We start from the raw sequence: 21,569 nt of genomic DNA on the forward strand, positions 1-21,569 counted from the left end.
AGGGGAAATTTTGTTTGTTTGAGACTATGTAAACTGATGACATGACCGCTCCAAGATGTGACTGAGGGAAGGGATTTTATTGTAGACCAGAGGGGGAGTTCAGCCATAGTCATCTGGAAGAATCCAGAAAGAAGTGAACTGAATATGACCAGAAGACTGGATTTGACCATGAGAAGTAGGTTTGAGCATGGAATAGCAAGAGATGAAGACAAAGAAAAGGACTTGGAGAATGGTTGGGAGGTGGCATAGCTGAAATAGCTGGGTTGTAATGACAATGGGAAGCTTCTAAGCTAGGGGAGTGAGAAGAGCCAAGGTGCCAGCATGGATTTTGAAATGTGTAACAGGTTCTTGGGATACTGAAGAAGCCTGGAGCCAGCAAGCACTTTAGTATGCTAATGGGCACCACTGATAACCATCTGTTCCTTCTGCCAGTGATCAGGAAATGGCTCCTTTAGTAGAGAGGAACTGCTTCACAAGTTCCTGAAGAATGCTGGCTTTGGAGCTGACAGAGACAAGGTCTGACACTGTAGCCTAAGCTGACTAGGAATTCACAGTGTAATTCCAGGTGGACTTGAACTTGGTGGCAATTCTGCTCCAGCCTCTCAAGTGGGAGAATTACAGGTATCAACACACCCAGTCTCATTAGAAAAGTGCTATGCTTGGAATGATGGATCACTACAGGAGCTCTGCCACTAAAGGAAAACTCATATTCCAGGAGAGACACTACCACTCTATGTGCTCTCGTAATGTCTGCCTCCTCCTGTCTGTAGATAGGCTATAGAGCATTTCTCTCCTTGGTTTTGAAGAAAGCTAAATACATATATCCATATATTATGTCATCTCTTTTTCTTGTGGGTGGGCATTTGGATCCAGTGCCAGACCTTCAAGCCATGAGATCTACTAGCAGGCACCTATGAAGAAAACTGGTACCAATGGAGAGGGGATCCATTCACAGAACTTGACACCTGTGGGGAGGGGATCCTCTCAGAACTAGGGCCACTAGCAGAGCAGAGCGCCTGTGTTGAGTTGTAGCTCAGAACTCTATCGTTCCCAACATTTTGCTCACAGGTTACTGGCTCTGGAAAGCTTTGCTGGTACACTTACTGCCACTGAAGCAGGGAGGGATAGAAGAATAAAGACCAAAGGGTAATTTTGGACCAGCAAGATATCTCAGATGGTAAAGGCACTTGCTGCCAAGCTTCATGGTCTGAATTCAATCCACAGAACTCTTACAATGATAGGAGAGACCTGACTGGTACAATTTGTCTTCTGACCGCCACATGTGAACCATGGCATGAATGACATGGGTACACACATGCACATAAACAATATATGTGTGTAACTTTTTTTTAAATTTAAAGTTCATTTCTTTATTACCAGAACAAGCTTAAACCTTAAATCTACATGTGGCATTTTGAGAGAACTCCTGAGGAATCCATTTTGGCACTGTGCATACTTTAAAGGTCTGTCTATACCCTGGTTCTGTCTTGGAAGAGGCATATTGCTTGGGACTAAGATACTTTGGGTGTCTGAAAACAAGAAATAATCACAAGTCAGTTATGGTAGGGTTTTATTAGCCGTAGCTCCTGGGAGGTCAGTGGGTATGTAAGAATTTATGGATTAGGAGAAGGCTGGATAAATCCCAACAAGAAGCTTGACTGCTGGTAGCCCTACCTTCTTTAGCTAAGAGTAAAGTGACTGAAGACTGCCAGCTTTTAGAGGTGAGGGACATCACCTACCCTGTGTGTGTGTGTGTGTGTGTGTGTGTGTGTGTGTGTGTGTGCGCGCGCAGTTTTGTAGGAAAAGGAACAGAAGCACAAGAGGGTAAGAGGTGACTCAAGACTACCTCAGCTGTGCAGATACATAAGAAACTCCATGCAGTGCCTCCTTCCTGCAGAGGTGTGGATGTAGAAGGTACTAAGATGGGTCTCCCAGTACTAGATCTCAGTCACTTGGAAAGCATATTTGTGCTTAGACACCAGCAGCCCCAAGGTATGCAAGCTGGGGAGTCTCTGGAGTGGAATGAGAATCTGCAGTTTCCTAGTACACAAAGAAGAGGGATTTTAACTGTGCTAAGGGGCTGACCTTTGAACACTCTGGGCTCAGCACCACATAAAGTGGGAAAATCTCCAACTTAACTGCCTTTCCTGACTTCTGGGCTCCACATTCCAAACCCAGAAGCAGCTGCTCCAAGACATTTTTGCATTTTTATTTCCCATAAACCCTGTGTTTTCCCTTTTTTCTTTTTTCTTTTCCTTTTCCTTTGGTTTTTCAAGGCAGGGTTTCTCTGTGTAACCCTGGCTGTCCTGGAACTCACTCTGTACACCAGGCTGGCCTTGAACTCAGAAATCCGCCTGTCTCTGCCTCCCAAGTGCTGAGATTAAAGGCATGCGCCACCACTGCTGGGCCTTAATTGGGGTTTTCTAACCCACCTTAGACCATAAAGTTCCCAAATAAAAGACACAAATCTTTATATTTGCAATAAGCCTTAAAGCACTAGAGCTGGACAAATGTCAACCCTCTGTGCTGTTTTGCCTACTTCCCTGTAACCCTGAGATATAACTTGCCATGTTCTGCCTGGGCCTATTTCTCCAACTGGTGGGTCCTCATGAACATGCTGTCATGATGCACCTACCCAAGTCATCTTTTTCCTTCTTTCTCTCTCTCCTCTCTTATCAGACCTGAAGCCTGGTAACCGAAGGCCTTCCCACCTCTCTTCTGCCCAGCTACAGGCTGTAGGCATCTTTATTTAGTAACCAGTAGTTTTAAATTAAGGAACAAGATTTGCACAATGAGAGCTAGTAAAAGTGAAAATTGACTCATAACTGAACCTTTGGGTACAGAATTTAGCATTACAATGTCTAACAGCAGACAAACTTCAACAAGTTCTGCCTGCTGAGTTCTAAGATTAAGGCATGCCTCACTGCCCAGTTAATGCTTGTTTTTGGCAGTTTATTTTCTGTAGTGTTTGTTTTTTTTGGTTTGGTTTGGTTTGGTTTGGTTTTTCGAGACAGGGTTTCTCTGTATAGCCCTGGCTGTCCTGGAATTCACTCTGTAGACCAGGCTGGCCTGGAACTCAGAAATCCACCTACCTCTGCCTCCCAAGTGCTGGGACTAAAGGCATGCGCCACCACCGCCTGGCTTCTGTAGTTATTGATAGCATCATAGTTGACTTCACATTTAAAGAATTTTCTGCCCCCCACACCCACCCCCCTCAACGAGACAGGGGGTGTAGCCTTAGCTGTCCTGGAACTCACTCTGTAGACCAGACTGCCCTCAACCTCAGAGAGGCACCTGCCTCTGCCTCCTGAGTGCTGGGATTAAGGTGTTTGCCACCACCACTCAGCTAAAATTGCGTTTCTGTAGGTTGTTTGACTTATGTTGTTGTTGTTGGACTGTTCTCATCCCCATGAGGAACACTGGGGATTGAGTCCTCAAATGAAGATCACATCCATCCCACCACGTGCACAGATCAGAACAAAGAAAAATGAAAAACAAGGTATGATGATCCCTCTAAAAGAGCGGAATACTTCAACTACCACATTGGAGATACTGAAATGGACAGCATGCTGGGGAAATTCAAAAGTTAGGCAGAGGATTTGAGCAGTCAAGAGCACTTGCTTTTCTTCCAGAGGCTCTGAGTTCAATTCCCAGAACTTGTATCACAGTCCTTTGTACCTCCGGCTCCAGGGGTCTGACACTTCTGTTCACTGTGGACACCTGCACTCACAGGCAGACACAAATACCTACACATAATTATTTTTAACCTTAAAAAGAAAAAAAAAGTTTAGGGGCTGGAGAGATGGCTCAGAGGATAAGAGCACTGACTGCACTTCCGAAGGTCCTGAGTTCAAATACCAGCAACCACATGGTGATTTACAACTACCCATAATGAGATCTGACACCCCCTTCTAGTGTGTCTGAATACAGCTACAGTGTACTTAATTATAATAATACATAATATATATATATATATATAATGTTTAAGTGGGAGTAGTGGCTACATAGTGTGCTATTAGGAAAATTAAGTTTACAGCTGGGCAGTGGTGGTGCATACCTTCAATCCCAGCACTTGGGAGGCAGAAGTAGGCAGATTTCTGAGTTCCAGGACAGCCAGGGCTATCTTGAAAAACAAAACAAAACAAAAAGATAAAGAAAATTAAGTTTACTTGTAAACTTCAAAGAGAATGCAAGCAGACAAAGTAAGAAAATAATTCGGGACTTGAAAAGTTAGTAACATGGCTGAAAAACTCAGCAAGGAAATGCATATTTTAGATACAAGAAACAGCTCACTGGCAATGACACACACAGAGACTGAGTATAAAAGAGTGTAAGTTGCTGGGCAGTGGTGGTGCACGCCTTTAATCCCAGCACTTAGGAGGCAGAGGCAGGTGGATTTCTGAGTTCCAGGACAGCCAGGGCTACACAGAAAAACCCTGTCTCTGGGAAAAAAAAAAAAAAAAGAACAATTATAAATATATATGCACCAAATGCTGGGCCTTCCAGCTTCATAAATACTAATGGTTATAAAAGAACAGATGGGTCCATCCAAATAAAATAAACTTTTTTTTGTTTTTTTTTGTTTTTTTGAGACAGGGTTTCTCTGTGTAGTCCTGGCTGTCCTGGAACTCACTCTGTAGACCAGGCTGGCCTCGAACTCAGAAATCCACCTGCCTCTGCCTCCCAGTGCTGGGATTAAAGGCGAAAAATAAACTTTTATATCAAAATAAATTTTACAAGTTGTGTGAGTTTGCACATGAGTGCAGGCCAATATGAGAGTATACACCACAGCACACAGTAGAGTCAGAGGACATCGTGTAGTTTTGTACTTTCACTGTGTGAGTCATGGGGTTGAGATCAGGCTGTCTGTCTTAGGCCATCTCAGTGACCTATTCATTTGTTTGTTTATTGGTTGGGTTTTTTGTTTCGTTTGTATTTTATAAGGTCAAAGTGGAATAAAGATCAATGACAAGGAATTAGAAAAACTATACAAGCCAGGTGATATACACTTTCTGCTTTGTTTTGCTTTTCTTTTTTCTTTTTTGTTTGTTTGTTTTTGTTTTTTGGAGGCAGGGTTTCTCAGCCCTGGCTGTCCTGGAACTCACTTTGTAGACCAGGCTGGCCTTGAACTCAGAAATCTGCCTGCCTCTGCCTCCCAAGTGCTGGAATTAAAGGTGTATGCCACCACTGCCTGGCTGGTACACATCTTTTATCTTAGCACTTGAGAGGCAAATACAGGTTTATCTCTGTGAGTTCAAGGCCAGTCTGGTCTACATTATTGAGTATCTCCATTAGGGAGACCCTGTCTCAAACAAAAACTATATAGATGCATGGAAACTGAACAGGAGATTTCTGCCTTGAAGAAATCAGAACATTTAAAAATTCCTAAGAATTGGGGCAAAGGATATGGCTCAGTTGATAAAAGTTTTGCCTAGCATTTATGAGGCTATAAGTTCCTGAATGTCAATGTCAAGGGTTTAGAAAAAAATCTTCCTACAAATGAGTAGATAGAAAGAGAGCAGGACAGGAATTAAAGTACACAGCCTGGAAGAACACAAAGGGTTAACTGTATTGCCACCATTGTTGGTTCTTGATAAGACGAGATTGAGATTGACAAACCTTTTGTCATACAGACCAAAAGAAAAGGAGACAGCTCAAGTAAAATTAAGGATTGTCTGTAGTGGTAGAAGACTTCCCAACACAGCCACCAGCAGCCACAGATGCACCTTCGATCTTAGGTCAGGTCAAATCTTTGACTGCTCCAGGGAAGTATTTGGGGATGAGTCAGAGTAAAACAGTTAGTGAATTCACTAAATACTGAGACAATCACAAAGGAAAAGGACATCCTGGGTGTGAGCTACTTAAAAGAGAATCATACTAATGGCTATATGATCCTGTGGCTTCTCAAGTTACTTTTGTCAAAGGATGCTGCCTCATTCTGTATAGCTGCAGTCCCCCAGTACTTCTGAGGGAACAAAAAAAAAAATGACACAAGAGGCCAGCAGTTGTCGTGTATGCTTTTAATCCTAGCACTCTGGAAACAGAGATAGGAGATCTCTGAATTCGAGGCCAACCTGGTTTACAGAGTGAGAACCAGGGCATCCAGAACAATACAGAGAGACCCTGTCTCCAAAGAAACCAAAAAACCAAAACCAAAGACAAGTGACACATGGCCACAGGTCCAGAAGAGCTGGGGTCAGATGGAGGAGCTGAAGCACTCCAGAAGCGTATCGTGTGTGTGACAGTTGAACAAGGATTACAAGGTTTAGTTAATGGTGGTAGGAGCACCCTGTAAGGGATCAGTCATGAGACTGTAAACATGAGAGTGGGGAATGGATATTTTCTGCAAACACTGTCAACATTTGCACTCTGACTGGAGGAAGGCCTTGCCATCCCACTGACAAGCATCCTGGGGAAGGCTTTAACACTCCCATGAGTCCTTGATATGGTCATGCCTGTGTAAACAACACTCACTCACTCTGATAGAGTATCTCCTGATTTTTTTGTGAAAACAGGAATCTTGTGAGGTTATAGCTGACCCTGCTGAACTTGACTTAGCCAGAGAGAAATGTTTGCAGAAAGACTCTCTCTCAAAATAATCTGACTTGCCTGAAGCAAACAACTCTAGGAAAGAAACCTCAAGCTCCAGTGTTAGCTCCATAGTCGCATCAGCTTCCTCAAGTGTGTTGTCTGGCTTTGTTCCCTGTGGACGTTTCCATTTTCCCGGGCCAGAGGTTTCCCATCTATGTGTGTTCTACGAAGTAGTCTTATCAAAGTCAGACTCCTGTTTCTTTATGGTGCTTCAGAATCTAACACTCTAACTCTTGACTTTCTCCCTACAGACTGCAATTTGTGACAAGGTTTAAAGATTAGGTAAATGGTCTGGAGCCCTGGCTGCTTTTCAGAGGACAACAGTTCAGTTCCCAGCACCCACATGAAGGCTCCCATCAGATCTACTTCAAGGAGATCTGATTCCCTCCATACCCTGACATCATTATGCACCAACTGCACACATGGTGTACAGACATACATACAGGCAAAACACTCATGTATTAAATCTTAGAAAAAGGAAAGAGTAAGCAAAACTTAAAATTTAAGGTTTAAAGGTCAAGTAAAAACGTATAAGTGGTTCGCTTCAAGCTTTCCCTTTGTAAAAAGCTGTATGGTGTTTTCCTGAGGCCTGCTGGTTAGGTTTAGGAAGGAGAGAGGAGTTAAGGCGGTAAACCTCACATTACAAGCGTCCTCACGTTAATCCTAAGTAAGCATGGGTCTTGTTATTTTTCACATCCTTGTTTGTGATGTCTTTAGAAAAATAAATTTTCTCTGTAGCAAATTTTCACTTTATCATTCTGTTGAAGGGCCTGGGCCACATAGTGAAACCCTGCTTTAAAGGTGGGGCAGGGTAGGGGGGATGTAGTGGGAGAGGAACAGGAGGCTAGAAGCTGGGGAGAGTAAAGAGCATTGGCACCTACTTGGGGATTCACAACCATCTATAACTGTAGTTGTGAGGAATTTATCACCCTCTTCTGGCCTCCACAGGCACTGGACATAAAGCTCTGGAAGAGCAGCAAGTACTCTTAAATACAGAGCTATCTATCGTTGGAGCCCTGTTACTTCATTTTGTTTTAGTTTTGAGGCAGGATCTCATCTAATTCAAGCCCATCTGAAATGCTCCAAGTAGCTGAAATGGCCTTGAGTTTCTGGTTCTCCTATTTCTACCTTCTGAACACTGGAATCACAAGCACGAACCACCATTTCTCTGGTCCAGGGTTACCCTAGGACTCCAGGCATTCTAGGCATGCACTCTACTATCTAAGCTATATCCAAGGTCCACTGACAAATCTTTTTTTAAATTGTTTTAATTACATTTATTTGGGGGGTGGTTTACACAAGCTTCTGTGTGTGTGTGTGTAAATCACAGGAAAACGTACAGAATTAATTTCTCTCTTTCTACACTGAATCTCAAGGGTTGAATGAAAAGTTGTCGGTCATGTTTAATCCCATGGGGTGAGAGTAAGACCACTACCACAACTTTTGAGATGCTTAAAGCAAGCTTTATTAGATACTGGTCAGGACCATGGATACTAGCTAGATCCATAGTGGTGACCCATCCCTAGAATATGACATTCAATTCTATTAGTCAGGAGTTTTTAAGGCAAAACCCACAAGGCTACATAGGGCTGGCCTTCATCTAATCAGAGACAAGCATACATCCTTTGTATGCTTCCTATGTTCATGTAATTATGTACACATCCCATGCAGTCGGGGCACCCAACTTGAACATGAACAGCCCCTAGCATTCCAGGGAATTATCTGTCCTTGACTAAGTGGGGATTTACAGGTTATAGGCATTTTTGTTTTATAAATCTTTTTTTGTTTGTTTGTTTTGTTTTTTTCCAAGACAGGGTTTCTCTGTAGCCTTGGCTGTCTTGGAACATGCTTTGTAGACCAGGCTTGCCTAGAACTTACAGATCCACGTGCCTCTGCCTTCTGAGTACTGAGTCTAAAAGTATGCGCTACCACCACTGGTTTTATGGATTGCTTAAGCACAGTAATTTAAACTTAAAACATAATGTTAGCCATCACAGACTTTGGTTGCAGATCCCCATTCCTACTAAGCCACCTCACATGCCCTGGAGTCTTGACCAACTGAGGAAGGAACCAAACTGAAGAGCCATGTGGATCAGGACTAGCTGTGTCAGTCCCTTGTATATAGAGGGGCTCTGAGGTAACTAAGAGACTTGGCTTTTCCCTCCCTCTCCCCAGTCATTGTTTCAGTAAACTTGGATGAATTATCCTCCTCATCTAGGTTTTTTAGGCCCCCACTTTAAAAAATGAAATTCCTCGCCAGGCGGTGGTGGCACATGCCTTTAATCCCAGTGGTTGGGAAGCAGAGGCAGGCAGATTTCTGAGTTCCAGGCCAGCCTGATCTACAGAGTGAGTTCCAGGACAGCCAGGGCTACACAGAAAAAAAAGAAAGAAAGAAAGAAAGAAAGAAAGAAAGAAAGAAAGAAAGAAAGAAAGAAAGAAAGAAAGAAAGAAAGAAATTGCTCTTCTAAGTCTTTCCTAAGGCTGCCCTGCAAGCTGCCTTTTTCTCCCTGGTCTATGCTTCCTCCACCATGTAGCCCTCAGACCAAAGGGTGTCCTGCTGCCAGCCCTCCAGGGATGAGATCCAGACTCCAAGCAACTGTATGTGCCTCTCCCACTGCTCAGCACCAGAGGCAAGACAGACTTCTGGAAGGTTCTACAAGCCTCACAGGAAGTGCTGTTCAGTCTTGCTCCTCCACACCTGGAATGCTGTTTTCTGCCTCCTGGAAGCCAATCCAGTGGCAGAGGCCAACCCAGTGGGTCTTGGGTCTTCATTCTCTCAGGCTTGATATGACTACAGTTGGCCTCCAGTTGGACCATGGCTGTTGAGTTGTAGGGAATATGAGCATTTGGGTGGCTTCTCCAGGGGAGAAGTTGCCAAATGTCTGGTTTGTTCAGCCCCAAAAGGAGACCAAGGACAGAGCAAAGAAACAGTGCCTCCTCATAGCAGGACTTTCTGGACCTGCCAGTGGTTAGATGACACAGAAATGCATTGATTTTTATTTTTTATTATAGTTTAGGCCCTTAGCTGGGCAGACTCTCAGATAGCTCAATCTGAATGTATCTGCTCTGTCCTAGCCCCAAGTCCTGCCACATGGCTTGCTCTACAGCTTTGTGATGTTGACACCTGTCCACCTCTTTCCTGCTGGTGAATGCCCCCCACCCCCGACTTCTCCCATAGACTTTTTTTTTTTTTTTTTTTTGGTTTTTCGAGACAGAGTTTCTCTGTGTAACCGTGGCTGTCCTGGAACTCACTCTGTAGACCAGGCTGGCCTCGAACTCAGAAATCCGCCTGCCTCTGCCTCCCAAGTGCTGGGATTAAAGGCGTGCGCCACCACCGCCCAGCCTCTCCCATAGATTCTTTGTCTGTCTGGAAGTTCCACCCTCCACTTCCTGCCTAGCTATTTTCTGTCACTTCTTTATTAAGCCAGTCAGCAAGTGTGGAAGGTGAATGTTTACAAAATGGAAAACCCAGTGCTGGGCCATAAGATTAACAATACCAAGATCTGGCAGTACTCAGCTCTCCTACAGAACAACAGTCAACAATATACAGTTGAGCTTTACACAGTGCACCCCAATACTTCCTGGATCCAGCTTAGTGAGCTGAGGAGCTCACTGGGGTCACTTACTGGGGTCTCGGTGACTCCAAGGCAGCCCAATCCTATGTTGTTGTCTACAGCCACCAATCTCTTCCCCCAGCAGTTAGTACTTGTGGAGGCCTTGTGCCATACGGGGTTTGAGTGTCTTGTACTCATTAAGCTTCATGAACATTCTGAGTCTCATTTAGCCCAGTCTGGCCTCAAAGTTGCTCTGTCTTTTAGGATGGCTTTGGTATCCCAAGTGCTAGGATTACAGGTAAGATAGCCGAGCTCTGCTTCCTTGGTTTTCAGGCTGGTATACCGACTCACAGATTTAACATTCTATGCGTTGTCATAACAAATGATGTTGAGGCCAGCCTGGTCTACAGAGTAAGTTCTAGGACAGCCAGGGCTACACAGAGAAATCCTGTCTCAAAAAAACCAAAAAAAAAAAAAACCCAAAAAAACAAAAAAACAAAAAACAAAACAAAACCAAAAACAAATGATGTCATACTTTCTTCTCACATGGCTTTCTCTCACACCCCACTTCTGTGACTCCCTACAACCAGTTTCTTTCTCCCAGTTAATCCTAACTTTTGATTTCCCTTATCTTTGGTTGGTTGGTTGGTTGGTTGGTTGGTTGGTTGGTTGTAGAGACAGAGTTTCACTATGTAGCCCTGGCTGTCCTGGAACTTGCTCTGTAGACCAGGTTGGCCTTAAACTCGGAGATCCACCTGCCTCTGCCAGATCAATGGTGGCACATATGACTGACACCTACTGCAAGATAAGGGCTGGACAGTGTTCTCTGCTGAGCTATGCTGTGGTCCTGAGCAGGAGTTAGGACTGGAAGTGCTGGTCTGCTGTGGGGTTAGGATAGGATGGGGCTCAGAAGCCAGGACAGGGCTAGGTAAGGTTCCTGCCCAGCAGATGTGACACAGGAGGAAGTGGGAGCAGGCAGGCTCGCCTCTTTCATGTCTTCATAGAAGAGATAGAGAACAGGGTGAGTGTTTCTCAGCTCCCACCACTCCTTCACGTGCTGGTACCACGACCCATAGGACACTGGGAGAGGACAGGGCGTGGGCACAGGCCTTGTGAGCTGCAGCTGTGCCCCTCAAGTCCAGCCCCCCCTTGCTGCAGACTCACACCCACCTTTCCATCCATGAAGTTCTCTAAGAAGCTGTCCCAGGGGCCTGGCTCAGGGTGCACCTTGGCCTTGTAGAAGTTATAATAGGAGACAGCCACATCCTTTGCATTTCGGGCAATATAGATCACCTGCAGGGGAAGATGAACCCCAGTACCATCATGACACCCCCCAAGCCCCACTCCAACCCTGGCTCCCCCTCATCATGTAGTCTTTTCTTGGCTTGGCGGGGGTGGGGGTGGGGTTGGGCTATTGTTGAGTTTTTGGACAGGGTCTCACTATGCAACTCTCTGGCTGTCCTGGAACTTACTATATAGACCAGGCTGGCCTTGAACTCACAGAATTCCACCTGCCTCTGTCTCCCTAATGCAGAGATTAAAAGTGTGCAATATCGCATTGTACTGGCTGGTTTTGTGTGTCAACTTGACACAGGCTGGAGTTATCACAGAGAAGGAATCTTAGTTGGGGAAGTGCCTCCATGAGATCCAGCTGTGGGACATTTTCTCAATTAGTGATCAAGGGGGTAGGGCCCCTTGTGGGTGGTGCCATCCCTGGGCTGGAAGTCTTGGGTTCTATAAGAGAGCAGTCTGAGTTGAAAGAGTTAAATTTAAAACTTGTGCTGGCTAATGAGAAAATTGCAGGTTTGAGAAAAACACAGTGGACCAAGGTCAAATATGTCCAAATAAGCCTGGGCAAAAATAAGCAAGCTGTTAAGACATTCTGGGAACTAACAGGCCAAAAAGATATAGAAGAAGGTCAGATGCTCTGTTGACTCAGATTAACACCAAGTTTAGGAATTTTCCACTCTGTTCTGCACGTAATAGTTAATACTTGAACTAGCCAATCATGTATGGCCACACTGATTTCTTTGTTCCCCCAGACCTTTTCCCTATATAAACCCCTAACTTTTGAGCCTTGTGGTCAACTCCACTATCTCCTGCGTGAGATAAGTGTGGTGCTGGCCTGGAGCGCCCCAAAATTAAAACTACCTCTTGTAATTACATCAAGACGGTCTCTCGTGATTCCTTGGGTGCACGTCCTCCCGAGATTTGAGTGGGGGTCTCCCCACGGAGATCTTTCAGAGCAAGCCCGGAGAAGCAAGCCAGTAAAGAACATCCCTCCATGGCCTCTGCATCAGCTCCTGCTTCCTGACCTGCTTAGTCCCAGTCCTGACTTCCTTGGTGTTAACAGCCATGTGGAAGTAAGCCAAATAAATCCTTTCCTCCCCAACTTGCTTCATGGTCATGATGTTTGTGCAGGAATAGAAACCCTAACTAAGACACCCATCTTTTAATATGTGCTGTGTTTTGTTTTTTTGTTTTGTTTGAGAGTTGGGGAGTAGCTCTGGGTGAGCTGAAATTCACTATGTAGACCAGGCTAGCCTCAAATTCATCAAGACCCCGTCTGTTTCTCCAATGCTGAGAAGAATTTTCACACTGAGGGAGTTTTCTCCTATGATGGCAAAGGAGAAACAGGCTTGAAGGCTGGACTGTTGCAGCCTTGTGTTATGGGTACCACTGACCTGGGATTTGGTTGTTCCTAGCTCAGGTTAGACATGGAGTACCCTGCAAAACACTCTCATTGAAGCCTTCACTCTAGTGGGGCAGCACTGCTGTGAATTGACTAGCCGCGAGGACTGACCTAACCTGGAGATCGATCCACTCAGGATTCATGTTTGGATGGCATTCCTGGGGTGGGGGGGATGTCTCATTCCTTACTGTTCGCCCATGCACTTTCACTGTGATGTCCTGCCTCAGTGCAACCCAGAAAAAAGACCTGAAGCCAAGAGTCAGAATGGATCTGGAGTTCTATTTGCAGCAATGACAAGCCACCTATACAAATGTGTAAATCAGGTTGGTCCCCTAAGGGGCCACCTTACCTGTACTAGAACAAGGCAGGTCTGGGTCTAGCCAGCTTTCTTCCATGTTCTGTGAGCTCCTTTTTCTGTGACTCCCCTTCTCTCAGATCTGCATCCTGAACCCCACAACACTGACAGGCAGATGGTCTCTCACTTCATGAGACAGCAGCACAGGACCAAGAGTCTATCCAGCATTGTCTAGCACTGCCCTGGCCTCTCACCTTGACCTTCATCCAGCAAGCTCTGGGGGACCAGAGACACAGGCAAGCGCATCTTGAGGAATCTTGGGCCTGGGGTGTTTTCCCAGAGCTTCGAGACCCCAGTCCTTTATCCATGTCATTTTTCCTAATATTTCTTCACATACATGAGGGGTCACCAGGGCTTCTGGGCTCTAGGAAGGGAACCTGAAACCAGATGGGAGCCTAGTGACATTTCTCTAGGTCAACATCCTGATAGACCATGTGGAGTATCTCACTGACTCTGGTGGTACCTGGAGAGGAGAGAGTGGAAAGTGACTGGGCCTGAGGGCTTGGCTTTGCCTGCCAAGGTGGCAGCTACAGACCTGGTCATAGGACTCTCCTGGCTGACTAGATTTGGGGTACACACTGACAAGCAGGTCATCAGGAAAGGCTTGCCAGTTTTGCAGTGCAGCAGCCCTCTCTGCAAAGTCTTTGAGCCTTGGGATGCCCTTCAGAATCACCATTGACAGACAGGTTTCCTGCACCAGCCCCATGTTGCTGAAACAGCCTGCCCACCTCGTTAGTAGCACACCACCACCACCTGAGGTGCTCTTGGCCTCAAGAGAAAGACCAGGAGGTTTCGGGGGAAGAGCACTCTACTGGAGCTCACAGAGCTGTCAGGTAGTAGCTGCCTGGAAGGCAGGGCTAACCACAGGGCAGTGTCACCAGTGTGGCTGTATGGCAGCTCACCTGTAGAACCTCCCGTGACCTCCGTATCCCATGGGTATCCAGACCATTAAAGAACTTTTGTTTTTAATTTAACTTTATTATTTTATTTTTGTGAGTGTTTTGCCTGCAGTGTACTCTGTTGACCACCAAGTGTGCCTTTGTGCCTCGGAAGCCAGAAGATGCCATCGGATGGATCCCTTGGAATTGGAGTTGTAGGTGGTTGTGAGACACTATGTGGGTGTTGGGAAGTGAACTTGAGTCCTCTGCAAGAACAGCCACTTCACCGCTGAGCCAGCTCTCTAGCCTGCATTAGTGAACTCTTGGGGTAGAGTCCAGTCGCAGAGTCTGGTAGCTTTCCAGGAGATGCCTGGCGCTTGCGTGTGAGCACAAGGACCTTTGTGCTCCCAACAGAGGCTCCAAGTCGCAGGCAATACTCTGAGCCTTTGATTTCTCTCCTATTTAGTTTCAGCTGTCAACTTTACACAGCCCTGCCTTATCGGAGGGCTCCTCAATCGGGAGACTGAGTGTTGACTGAAGCACCAGCCAGAGAGATGGAGCCAATAAGCAACCTCCTGCGTGGTTTCTGCTCTGGGTTCCTGTCTTGAGTTCCCACCCAAACTTCCTTCACTGATGGGCTGGTACCTGAAGTGTAATAGGAGACAAGTCCCCTCCTCTCCCAAGTTGCTGGTCCCGACATTAATCATAGCCACGGGAAAGTGAATGAACACAGTAGCTGTTACCTCTGAGAAAGATAAGGGAGGTAGCGAAGCGTCCTGGTCAGGCCAAAGCCTCCACTTCACTCCTTCCCTTCCCGCCCGGCCGAGAAAACATCAGAGGGTACCCTTAACTCAGCCTTTGGATTGTGCCCAAGTAAAAGCTGCCAATTCCTGAAGACCAGAAAAGGTGCAGGGGAAGGTTGGGGACACTGAGGATCAATCAAGTCTCCAGCAAGTCTGTCCAGTGTTCCTGTAAGGACAAAGAGCGGGTCAGAGGTAGTCTAGGAAGACTGGGAGAGGGAGGGGCCAGAGTCACCACTCACCTCCTCTAATTCCAAATCCTCTTCCTCCTCAGTGTCCACGTGGCACTGCCCAACCAGGTTTCCCCAAAGTAGTGACTTCTTGCAGCTGCCAAAGGTGCAGTTGGTGGAGATGCCAGAGTGAGGATTCAGGGAGCCAGGAATGGCACGAGGGGCACCTTCTCCCAGGCATACACATGCTGGGAAGAGGCCTGGACTCACCTAGGACAATGGCCTTCTAGGGGCAGAAGCTGCCCAGGCTCTTCCTGTAGGAACTCCTCTGCCAAGCAGATGATGTGGGCCCTTAGGGGACAACCAGGGTGGGGGCAGCACAAGGGGCCCTCTTCATCCTGTCAAACGTGGCAGATGAGAAGTAACTTGAGAACAACACACTGAGTGCTAGGCAAGAAAGCAACAGGGAAAAAGTAGAAAGCACACGAAAGGGCTGTGACTTCGGAAGGAGGCCGGGGTGGCTGGTTGTCCATTCAGAGGTTCTAACGGCCCCTGGCAGGTGCTGATAGGTTCGGAAAGAGCAGAAGAAACTGCTTTCCTCATTAGACATTGGTCTGCGTGGGCAAACTCCCCGATCTCAGCCCCCATGCACCCTTACCTGCAGCATAAGAGCACACAGCGTGCATCTGGCCTTGACACCTAGATCCAGCTGTCGCTCGCTGCCAGCCTCACTTACAGCGGGTCGTTTTGGAACCAAGGGCTGGGGTGGCGGCGGTCCAAAGGCAATGGGCATGTGTGGTGGTGGCGCTGGACAGAGTTCATGGCGGAAATCAGGTCGCAGCCAGCGCAGTGTTAGAGGAAGGCGCACCCACGGAGGAACTCGGAGCATGTGCGCCAGCACGCGCAAGTGGAAGGCAAAGGCGGCCTCGCTGCGCAGGCGTGGCCCCACGTGAGTCAGGCGCCGCGAAGCTTGAGGATGTTGCCAGGCCCATTCAAACTATAGAAGGGGACGACCCAAGACAAGGTCAGGGTGGTCCTGGGTAAGGTCCTGTAGACAAACCAGTCTAGCCCGCCCTTAAGACACCTTTCTTACCCGAAGGGCAGCCACAGCAGTCGGGAAACCGTGTATGATCAGCACCATATCCCTTGGAAGGAGAGGGGCACGGCCAGTGAGTCCCCATCCCACCTCAACCCAGATAGAAGCTGAATCCCTCCACCAGGCCTATGCTCCAGTTCACACTGAGAGTACAACCACACCGCTTCACACCCGGCCATTAGAGCTTGAATCTTTCATGGAGGCAGCAGACCCTGTATCTGCCAATCTCAGGCTCCTCACCCAGTCCCTGATTCCTCTCCTTTGGAAGTTGTACTCTAGCCCCAGCCTTTTGACCAGGGCCCCTATCTCCTGATCCCGGTCTTTAAAACAACTTTTGCTATTGTATATTAACTGTACAGAATAATACACACACCCCTTCTTTTTGGTCTTTTTCATTCCAAATAGTTCTCTTCCCACTTTCTTTAAATTCCAAATGAGAGAAAACTTGAGCTATTTGTCTGTTCTATCACTTAACGTGATGATGTCCCGTTCCATCCACTTTCTCATAACTGGTATAATTTTCCTCATCGTTGTGGCAAACTGCATATGACCAGAGAGGTGGTTCAGTTAGGAGCACTTGCTCTTGCGGAGGACTTGGGCTCAGAACAGTTTATAACTCCCATCCGAAGGGGTCTGGCGCCCTCTTCTGACGTCTACGAGTACTGCATGGACTCTGCTCTTGAGATGAAGGTTTAGTAAAAACACACACACTCATTAATCAAATAAAAATAAAAGGTTTTTAAAAACCTGCATCTTGGGCTGGTGAGATGGCTCAGCAGGTAAGAGCACTGACTGCTCTTCCAAAGGTCCTGAATTCAAATCCCAGCAACCACATGGTGGCTCAATTCCCAACAACCAGATGAAGGCTCAATTCCCAACAACCAGATGAAGGCTCGTAACTATCTGTACAGTTACAATGTGCACTCATATACATACAATAAATAAATACATAAATTTTTTTTAAAAAACCCTGCATCTTGTAGATGTCCCATTTTCTTCACCCATTCATCTGTTGGTGGCACTGTGCTGGCTAATTTTATGTCAACTTGACACGAGGGAGCCTCAATTGAGAAAATTCTCCCATAAGATCAGGCATATAGCCTATCTATACCTATATATAATAGGTAACCTATATATAATAGGTAAGCCTGTAGAGCATTTTCTTTTTTCTTTTTCCTTGAGACAGGGTTTCTCTGTGTAGCCCTGGTTGTCCTGGAACTCACTCTGTAGACCAGGCTGGCCTCAAACTCAGAAATCTGCCTGCCTCTGCCTCCCAAGTGCTGGGATTAAAGGCACAGGCCACCACTGCCTGGCAAGCATTTTCTTGATTAACAAACTATGTGGTAGGGCCCGGCCATTGTGGGTGGTGCTGTCCCTGGGTTGGTGGCCCTGGGTCCCATGGCCTCTGCATCAGCTCTTGTTTGAGTTCCGGTCCTGACTTCCTCCAATGATGAACAGTGAACTGGAAATATAGAGGAATTCTAATCCAGCAACATAGCTGCTCTGGTAAGGGACCACTTTCAAAGACCTAGGTCTATATGATCGGGCTGGAATGCAGACGCACCCTTTAACCCCTAACAATGAAGGTAAGGTGAGTTTGAAGAAGCAGAGTATATGTGTATGGAAGTTTGGTCGGGGCAGTTTTACAGAGACAGGTTGTAGAGAGAGCAAGCTAGACACAGGTGAAGACTGAACGAGTCAGAGAATGAGAAGGAACCGGAAGATCAGAACATATTGCCAAGGTTAGTATGAGGCCAAGCAGAGCATTTCAGTCAGAAGAGCCAGATTGAATCAGCCATCTTGGAAAATTAGACTGTACAGAGGCTAGAAGCTTCCAGGGGTAGGCCTAGGGATAGTTAGTACAAAGAGAGAAAGGCTCTAGCTCAGCCCAAGCCTTATATTCACACAGCTTGGGTATGGCTCTCATCTCATCTGAGGAGATGAAAGCACATTTACATGGAAATGTAAGCCAAATAAACACTTTCCTCCCCAATAAACTTTTGGTCATGGTGATTCATCACAACAATAGTAACCCTAAGGGGGCTGGAGAGATGGCTCAGCGGTTAAGAGCACTGACTGCTCTTCCAGAGGTCCCAAGTTCAACTCCCAGCAACCACATGGTGGCTCACAACCATCTGCAATGCATACAATTCCCTCCTCTGGTGTGTCTAAAGGCAGCTACACTGTACTCATAAACATAAAATGAATAAATATATCTTTAATTTCTTATTTTAAAAAATAGTAACCCTAAGTGCATGAGTGTTTTGCTTGTATGCACATATGTACAGAGATTAGAAGAGGGCGTCTGATACCTTGGTGGTGGAGTTACAAAGCAGCCCTAAACCTGTGCACTCATAATCTAACTAAGCATCACAAATATTAATCCAGCCATCGCAGAGTGTGAATATCCACAAGGTGCCACCTCCCTGCTACGCTTGCCCTGGTGACAGGCCAGGGACTCAGCACCGCCCTAGATCACACTCACACACACACACACACACACACACACACACACACACACACACACAACCGGTCCCGCCTCTGTCAGTCTTTTGCCCTAGCGATCCGCCTCCTACCCATAGCCTTCCGGCCAGACACCAGCGCCTTCTTACCAAGGTCCTCGCCCGCTGGTCCGCCAGGCGCCACCTTTTTTGCGACCCGCATTGTGTTGCCGGACCCGACGAGCAGGATTGACAGTGAATCCCACGTAAACGCGACCTCGATGCCGAGGGTTCTGGCAGTAGAGCAAGTAGACACCGAAGAAGCGCCCTGGTCTTGCCGCATGTTCCATCCGGACTTTCTGGGTTGAAGGTCCAGAGTTGGGGGTGGTTTCTGTGACCTCGGAAAGGGCTGGGTAGCCAGGACTGCAAAACGTTGGCTTAGGAAAAAGCACGGGAGAATGGTCCTGCAAATTTCTGGAAAACCGGCAGAGCGACTTGGTGCGCCGCCTGCTGGCAGGAGGAGGGTGTGCAAGCAGGGCCGCTCGACCGGCCGTCCTCCAGTCTGGCTCGGATTGGCTAACTGCTGGAAGGGAACCTCTCAAGCGACGGGAAGTCAGGGGTGCCAGGAGGCGGAAGCGCTGCCTTCGAGGCCGCCCTAGGAAGGGCGGAAGTGAGCGGCGTGGAGGAAGTGGCTGCAGTGAGGGCGGAAAGCGAGGTGGCGGGACCCGAGGCGAGGTTCTGTGCACGCTGGGCTGTGGCCCCGCCGGGCTGTGGTCATGGAACTCAGCGCCGAGTACCTCCGCGAGAAGCTGCGGCAGGACCTGGAGGCAGAGCATGTGGTGAGTCCGATGCCGGGAGGTCGCGGGCGGTGGGGAAGGACTCCCGGCGCCTGTTCCATTGTCCGGGTCTTCTGCCGGCTAGGAGGTGGAGGACACGACTCTGAACCGTTGCGCGACCAGCTTCCGAGTCCTGGTGGTGTCGGCTAAGTTCGAGGGAAAGCCACTGCTCCAGAGACACCGGTGAGCCCCGGGATGGCAACCCGGGCATCCGCCCGCCCGGGTGGGACCCACTCACTCCCAGGGCGGGCCCTTCTCACTCCCAAAGCCCCGAGAGAGTGCTCCTGCCTTTGTGGTCGGACTTCTGTCCTCTCCTCGAATCCCCACTTCCTGGAGACGTCTCCCATCTCCTTGGTCGCCCTAGCTTCGGAGCCCACCACCCCCAGCCGAGGTCGCTCATTTCACATTCCCTTCTCTCGCTCCAGACTGGTGAACGAGTGCTTAGCCGAAGAGCTCCCGCACATCCATGCCTTTGAGCAGAAAACTCTGACCCCAGAGCAATGGACCCGACAGCGGCAGGAATGAGGGACCCAGACCTGAACAGCCATTAAATTTTAAACCTGGCCCAGCTGGTTTCAGTGTGCTGTTTGAAGACTCTGAGGCAGAGTCAAGGACGTGGCTTTTCCCTGACTCTCCTCCAGCCATTGTTTTGATGAATCTGGATGGATTTCTTTCCTGAGCCCTCTAAGTCCCAACTTAAGCAGATGAAAGTTCTGTTCTTAAAGTCTCTGCCAAGGCTGCCTTGTAAGCCTTCACTGTCTATCCCCGTGGTCTCTTACTGTCACCAAGGTCAGCCCTCAAAAAGCAGGGTGTTCCTGCTCTGCCAACCCTCAGGACCAGAAACCCTGAGCATTTACCCAAGTTCCCTCTCTCCAGGTTTCTGGAGGCAACAGAGATTAGATACAGAATTTCTATCAGGGTGTCAGTCTCTTCACAAGGTGCGCACTCAAGGGGGCGATGGGCACGGTGCTCGCTGATGTTCAGTCCAGCTCCTCCACAGCTAATTCCTCTCCACTGTGGATCTTTGGTTTGGTTTTGCCTTTTAGACAGGGTCCCAATATGTTTTCCAGGCTGCTTGTAAATTCATGAGCTCAGACGATCCTTTGGTCTTAGTCTTCCGTGTAGCTATAGCTACAGATGTCCAGCACTGTGCTCAGTCCTTCCCATATTGTCAAGGCTCGTCCCTGCCCACTCAGTTTCCTCTGCTTCCACCTTTTCTTGTTTCCATTAAAGAGACTGATCAAGCTGTGGTCATAGTAGTCGGTGCTCATGCCTTCTCCATCCCCGGCATCATTCCTGAAAATTTTCATTTTCAGTTTCTCTGGAGAACTAGTGATTCAGTCTGCTCACAAGCACCCCAAAAGAGGACAGGAAAGATGCAGAGAGTAGCCTATCCTGTGTCCACAGAGGACTGACCCCTTCTCTCCCCACTGATGGCCCTCCTCCAGTTTATAGGGCAAAAGGCCCAGGATCACATACCCTGTCAGGGTGAAACACAAGTGGGCAGGCAGAATGTGCCATTCTCTATATCCAGATAGCTCCATGGTGTGCTAAAGGGGAAAGGGCTGGGGATGAGGTCCTTCCTGGGTGTTCTCTGCATTGTATGAGTTCAGCCATAATACACTCTAGAACTGCTCAGTGTCACCCCAGTTCTACAGTCTCCCACCCCAATTGAGCACCAGAAGCTGCTCTCATATTGAGAATACTTCAAAAAGCATGTGTTCAAAGCCGCGCGATGGTGGCGCACACCTTTAATCCCAGCACTTGGGAGGCAGAGGCAGGCGGATTTCTGAGTTCATAGGCCAGCCTGGTCTACAGAGTGAGTTCCAGGACAGCCAGAGCTACACAGAGAAACCCTGTCTCAAAAAAACAAACAAACAAAAAACAAAACAAAATGTGTTCATAGAGCTAGTGGACAGCGCTTGCCTAGCATCCCTGAAGCCCCAGGTTCTTCAGTTCCATATAAACCAGGCACTGTGACACACAAGTAGAATAGGATTTGAAAGGTAGAGGCAGAAGTATCAGGTGTTCAAAAACCATCCTGGGCTCTGTGAAACGATCACAATACACAAAACAAACACCTTACTCCTATAGATAGGGTTTAAGAGATCTTTCTGTCTTCCTCAGAGGCCAGGTCCTCTGAAACCCACAGTCAG

The 21,569-nt window shown here is 47.5% G+C and overlaps 2 protein-coding genes across 4 annotated transcripts; both read right to left on the reverse strand.

The window, feature by feature from the left end:
* Positions 1–11,034: 11,034 nt before the first annotated feature.
* On the reverse strand, positions 11,035–13,944 carry LOC116101361 (sulfotransferase 1A1-like). The gene is given in 6 exon segments (XM_031384943.1): positions 11,035–11,225; positions 11,312–11,438; positions 12,166–12,173; positions 13,393–13,487; positions 13,532–13,655; positions 13,754–13,944. Coding segments are annotated over 6 exon segments (690 nt in total). The 5' UTR covers positions 13,899–13,944.
* A 205-nt stretch (positions 13,945–14,149) lies between these two features.
* On the reverse strand, positions 14,150–19,435 carry Slx1a (SLX1 homolog A, structure-specific endonuclease subunit). Of its 3 annotated transcripts, none has more exons than XR_004123340.1 (7): positions 18,749–19,435; positions 16,134–16,185; positions 15,699–16,037; positions 15,311–15,438; positions 15,113–15,197; positions 14,922–15,039; positions 14,150–14,815 (listed from the first exon to the last, which is right to left on the reverse strand). XR_004123340.1 is itself a non-coding variant. In XM_031388287.1 (6 exons), exons 1-6 carry the CDS (start codon positions 19,411–19,413, stop codon positions 15,010–15,012), a joined length of 1,299 nt encoding a protein of 432 aa, XP_031244147.1. In that variant the 5' UTR covers positions 19,414–19,435; the 3' UTR covers positions 14,150–15,009. The 3 variants fall into 3 exon arrangements, 1 of the variants encoding a protein (XP_031244147.1); XR_004123341.1 differs by having other exon boundaries at positions 14,915–15,039; XM_031388287.1 differs by having other exon boundaries at positions 14,150–15,039.
* Between the last annotated feature and the right edge of the window lie 2,134 nt (positions 19,436–21,569).

The sequence above is a fragment of the Mastomys coucha genome, unplaced genomic scaffold (assembly GCF_008632895.1).
Source record: "Mastomys coucha isolate ucsf_1 unplaced genomic scaffold, UCSF_Mcou_1 pScaffold21, whole genome shotgun sequence".
NCBI lineage: Eukaryota > Metazoa > Chordata > Mammalia > Rodentia > Muridae > Mastomys > Mastomys coucha.

What these genes read in the sequence shown, in the direction of transcription:
- Slx1a (XM_031388287.1), bottom strand. Translation starts at nt 19,413, where the DNA reads ATGCTCTGCCTCCAGGTCCTGCCGCAGCTTCTCGCGGAGGTACTCGGC. An exon ending in TGTGTGCTCTTATGCTGCAG is followed by an intron (nt 15,439 to 15,698) that starts GTAAGGGTGCAT and finishes CACGTTTGACAG; the next exon opens with GATGAAGAGGGCCCCTTGTG. An exon ending in CTAGAAGGCCATTGTCCTAG is followed by an intron (nt 15,198 to 15,310) that starts GTGAGTCCAGGC and finishes CACCTTTGGCAG; the next exon opens with CTGCAAGAAGTCACTACTTT.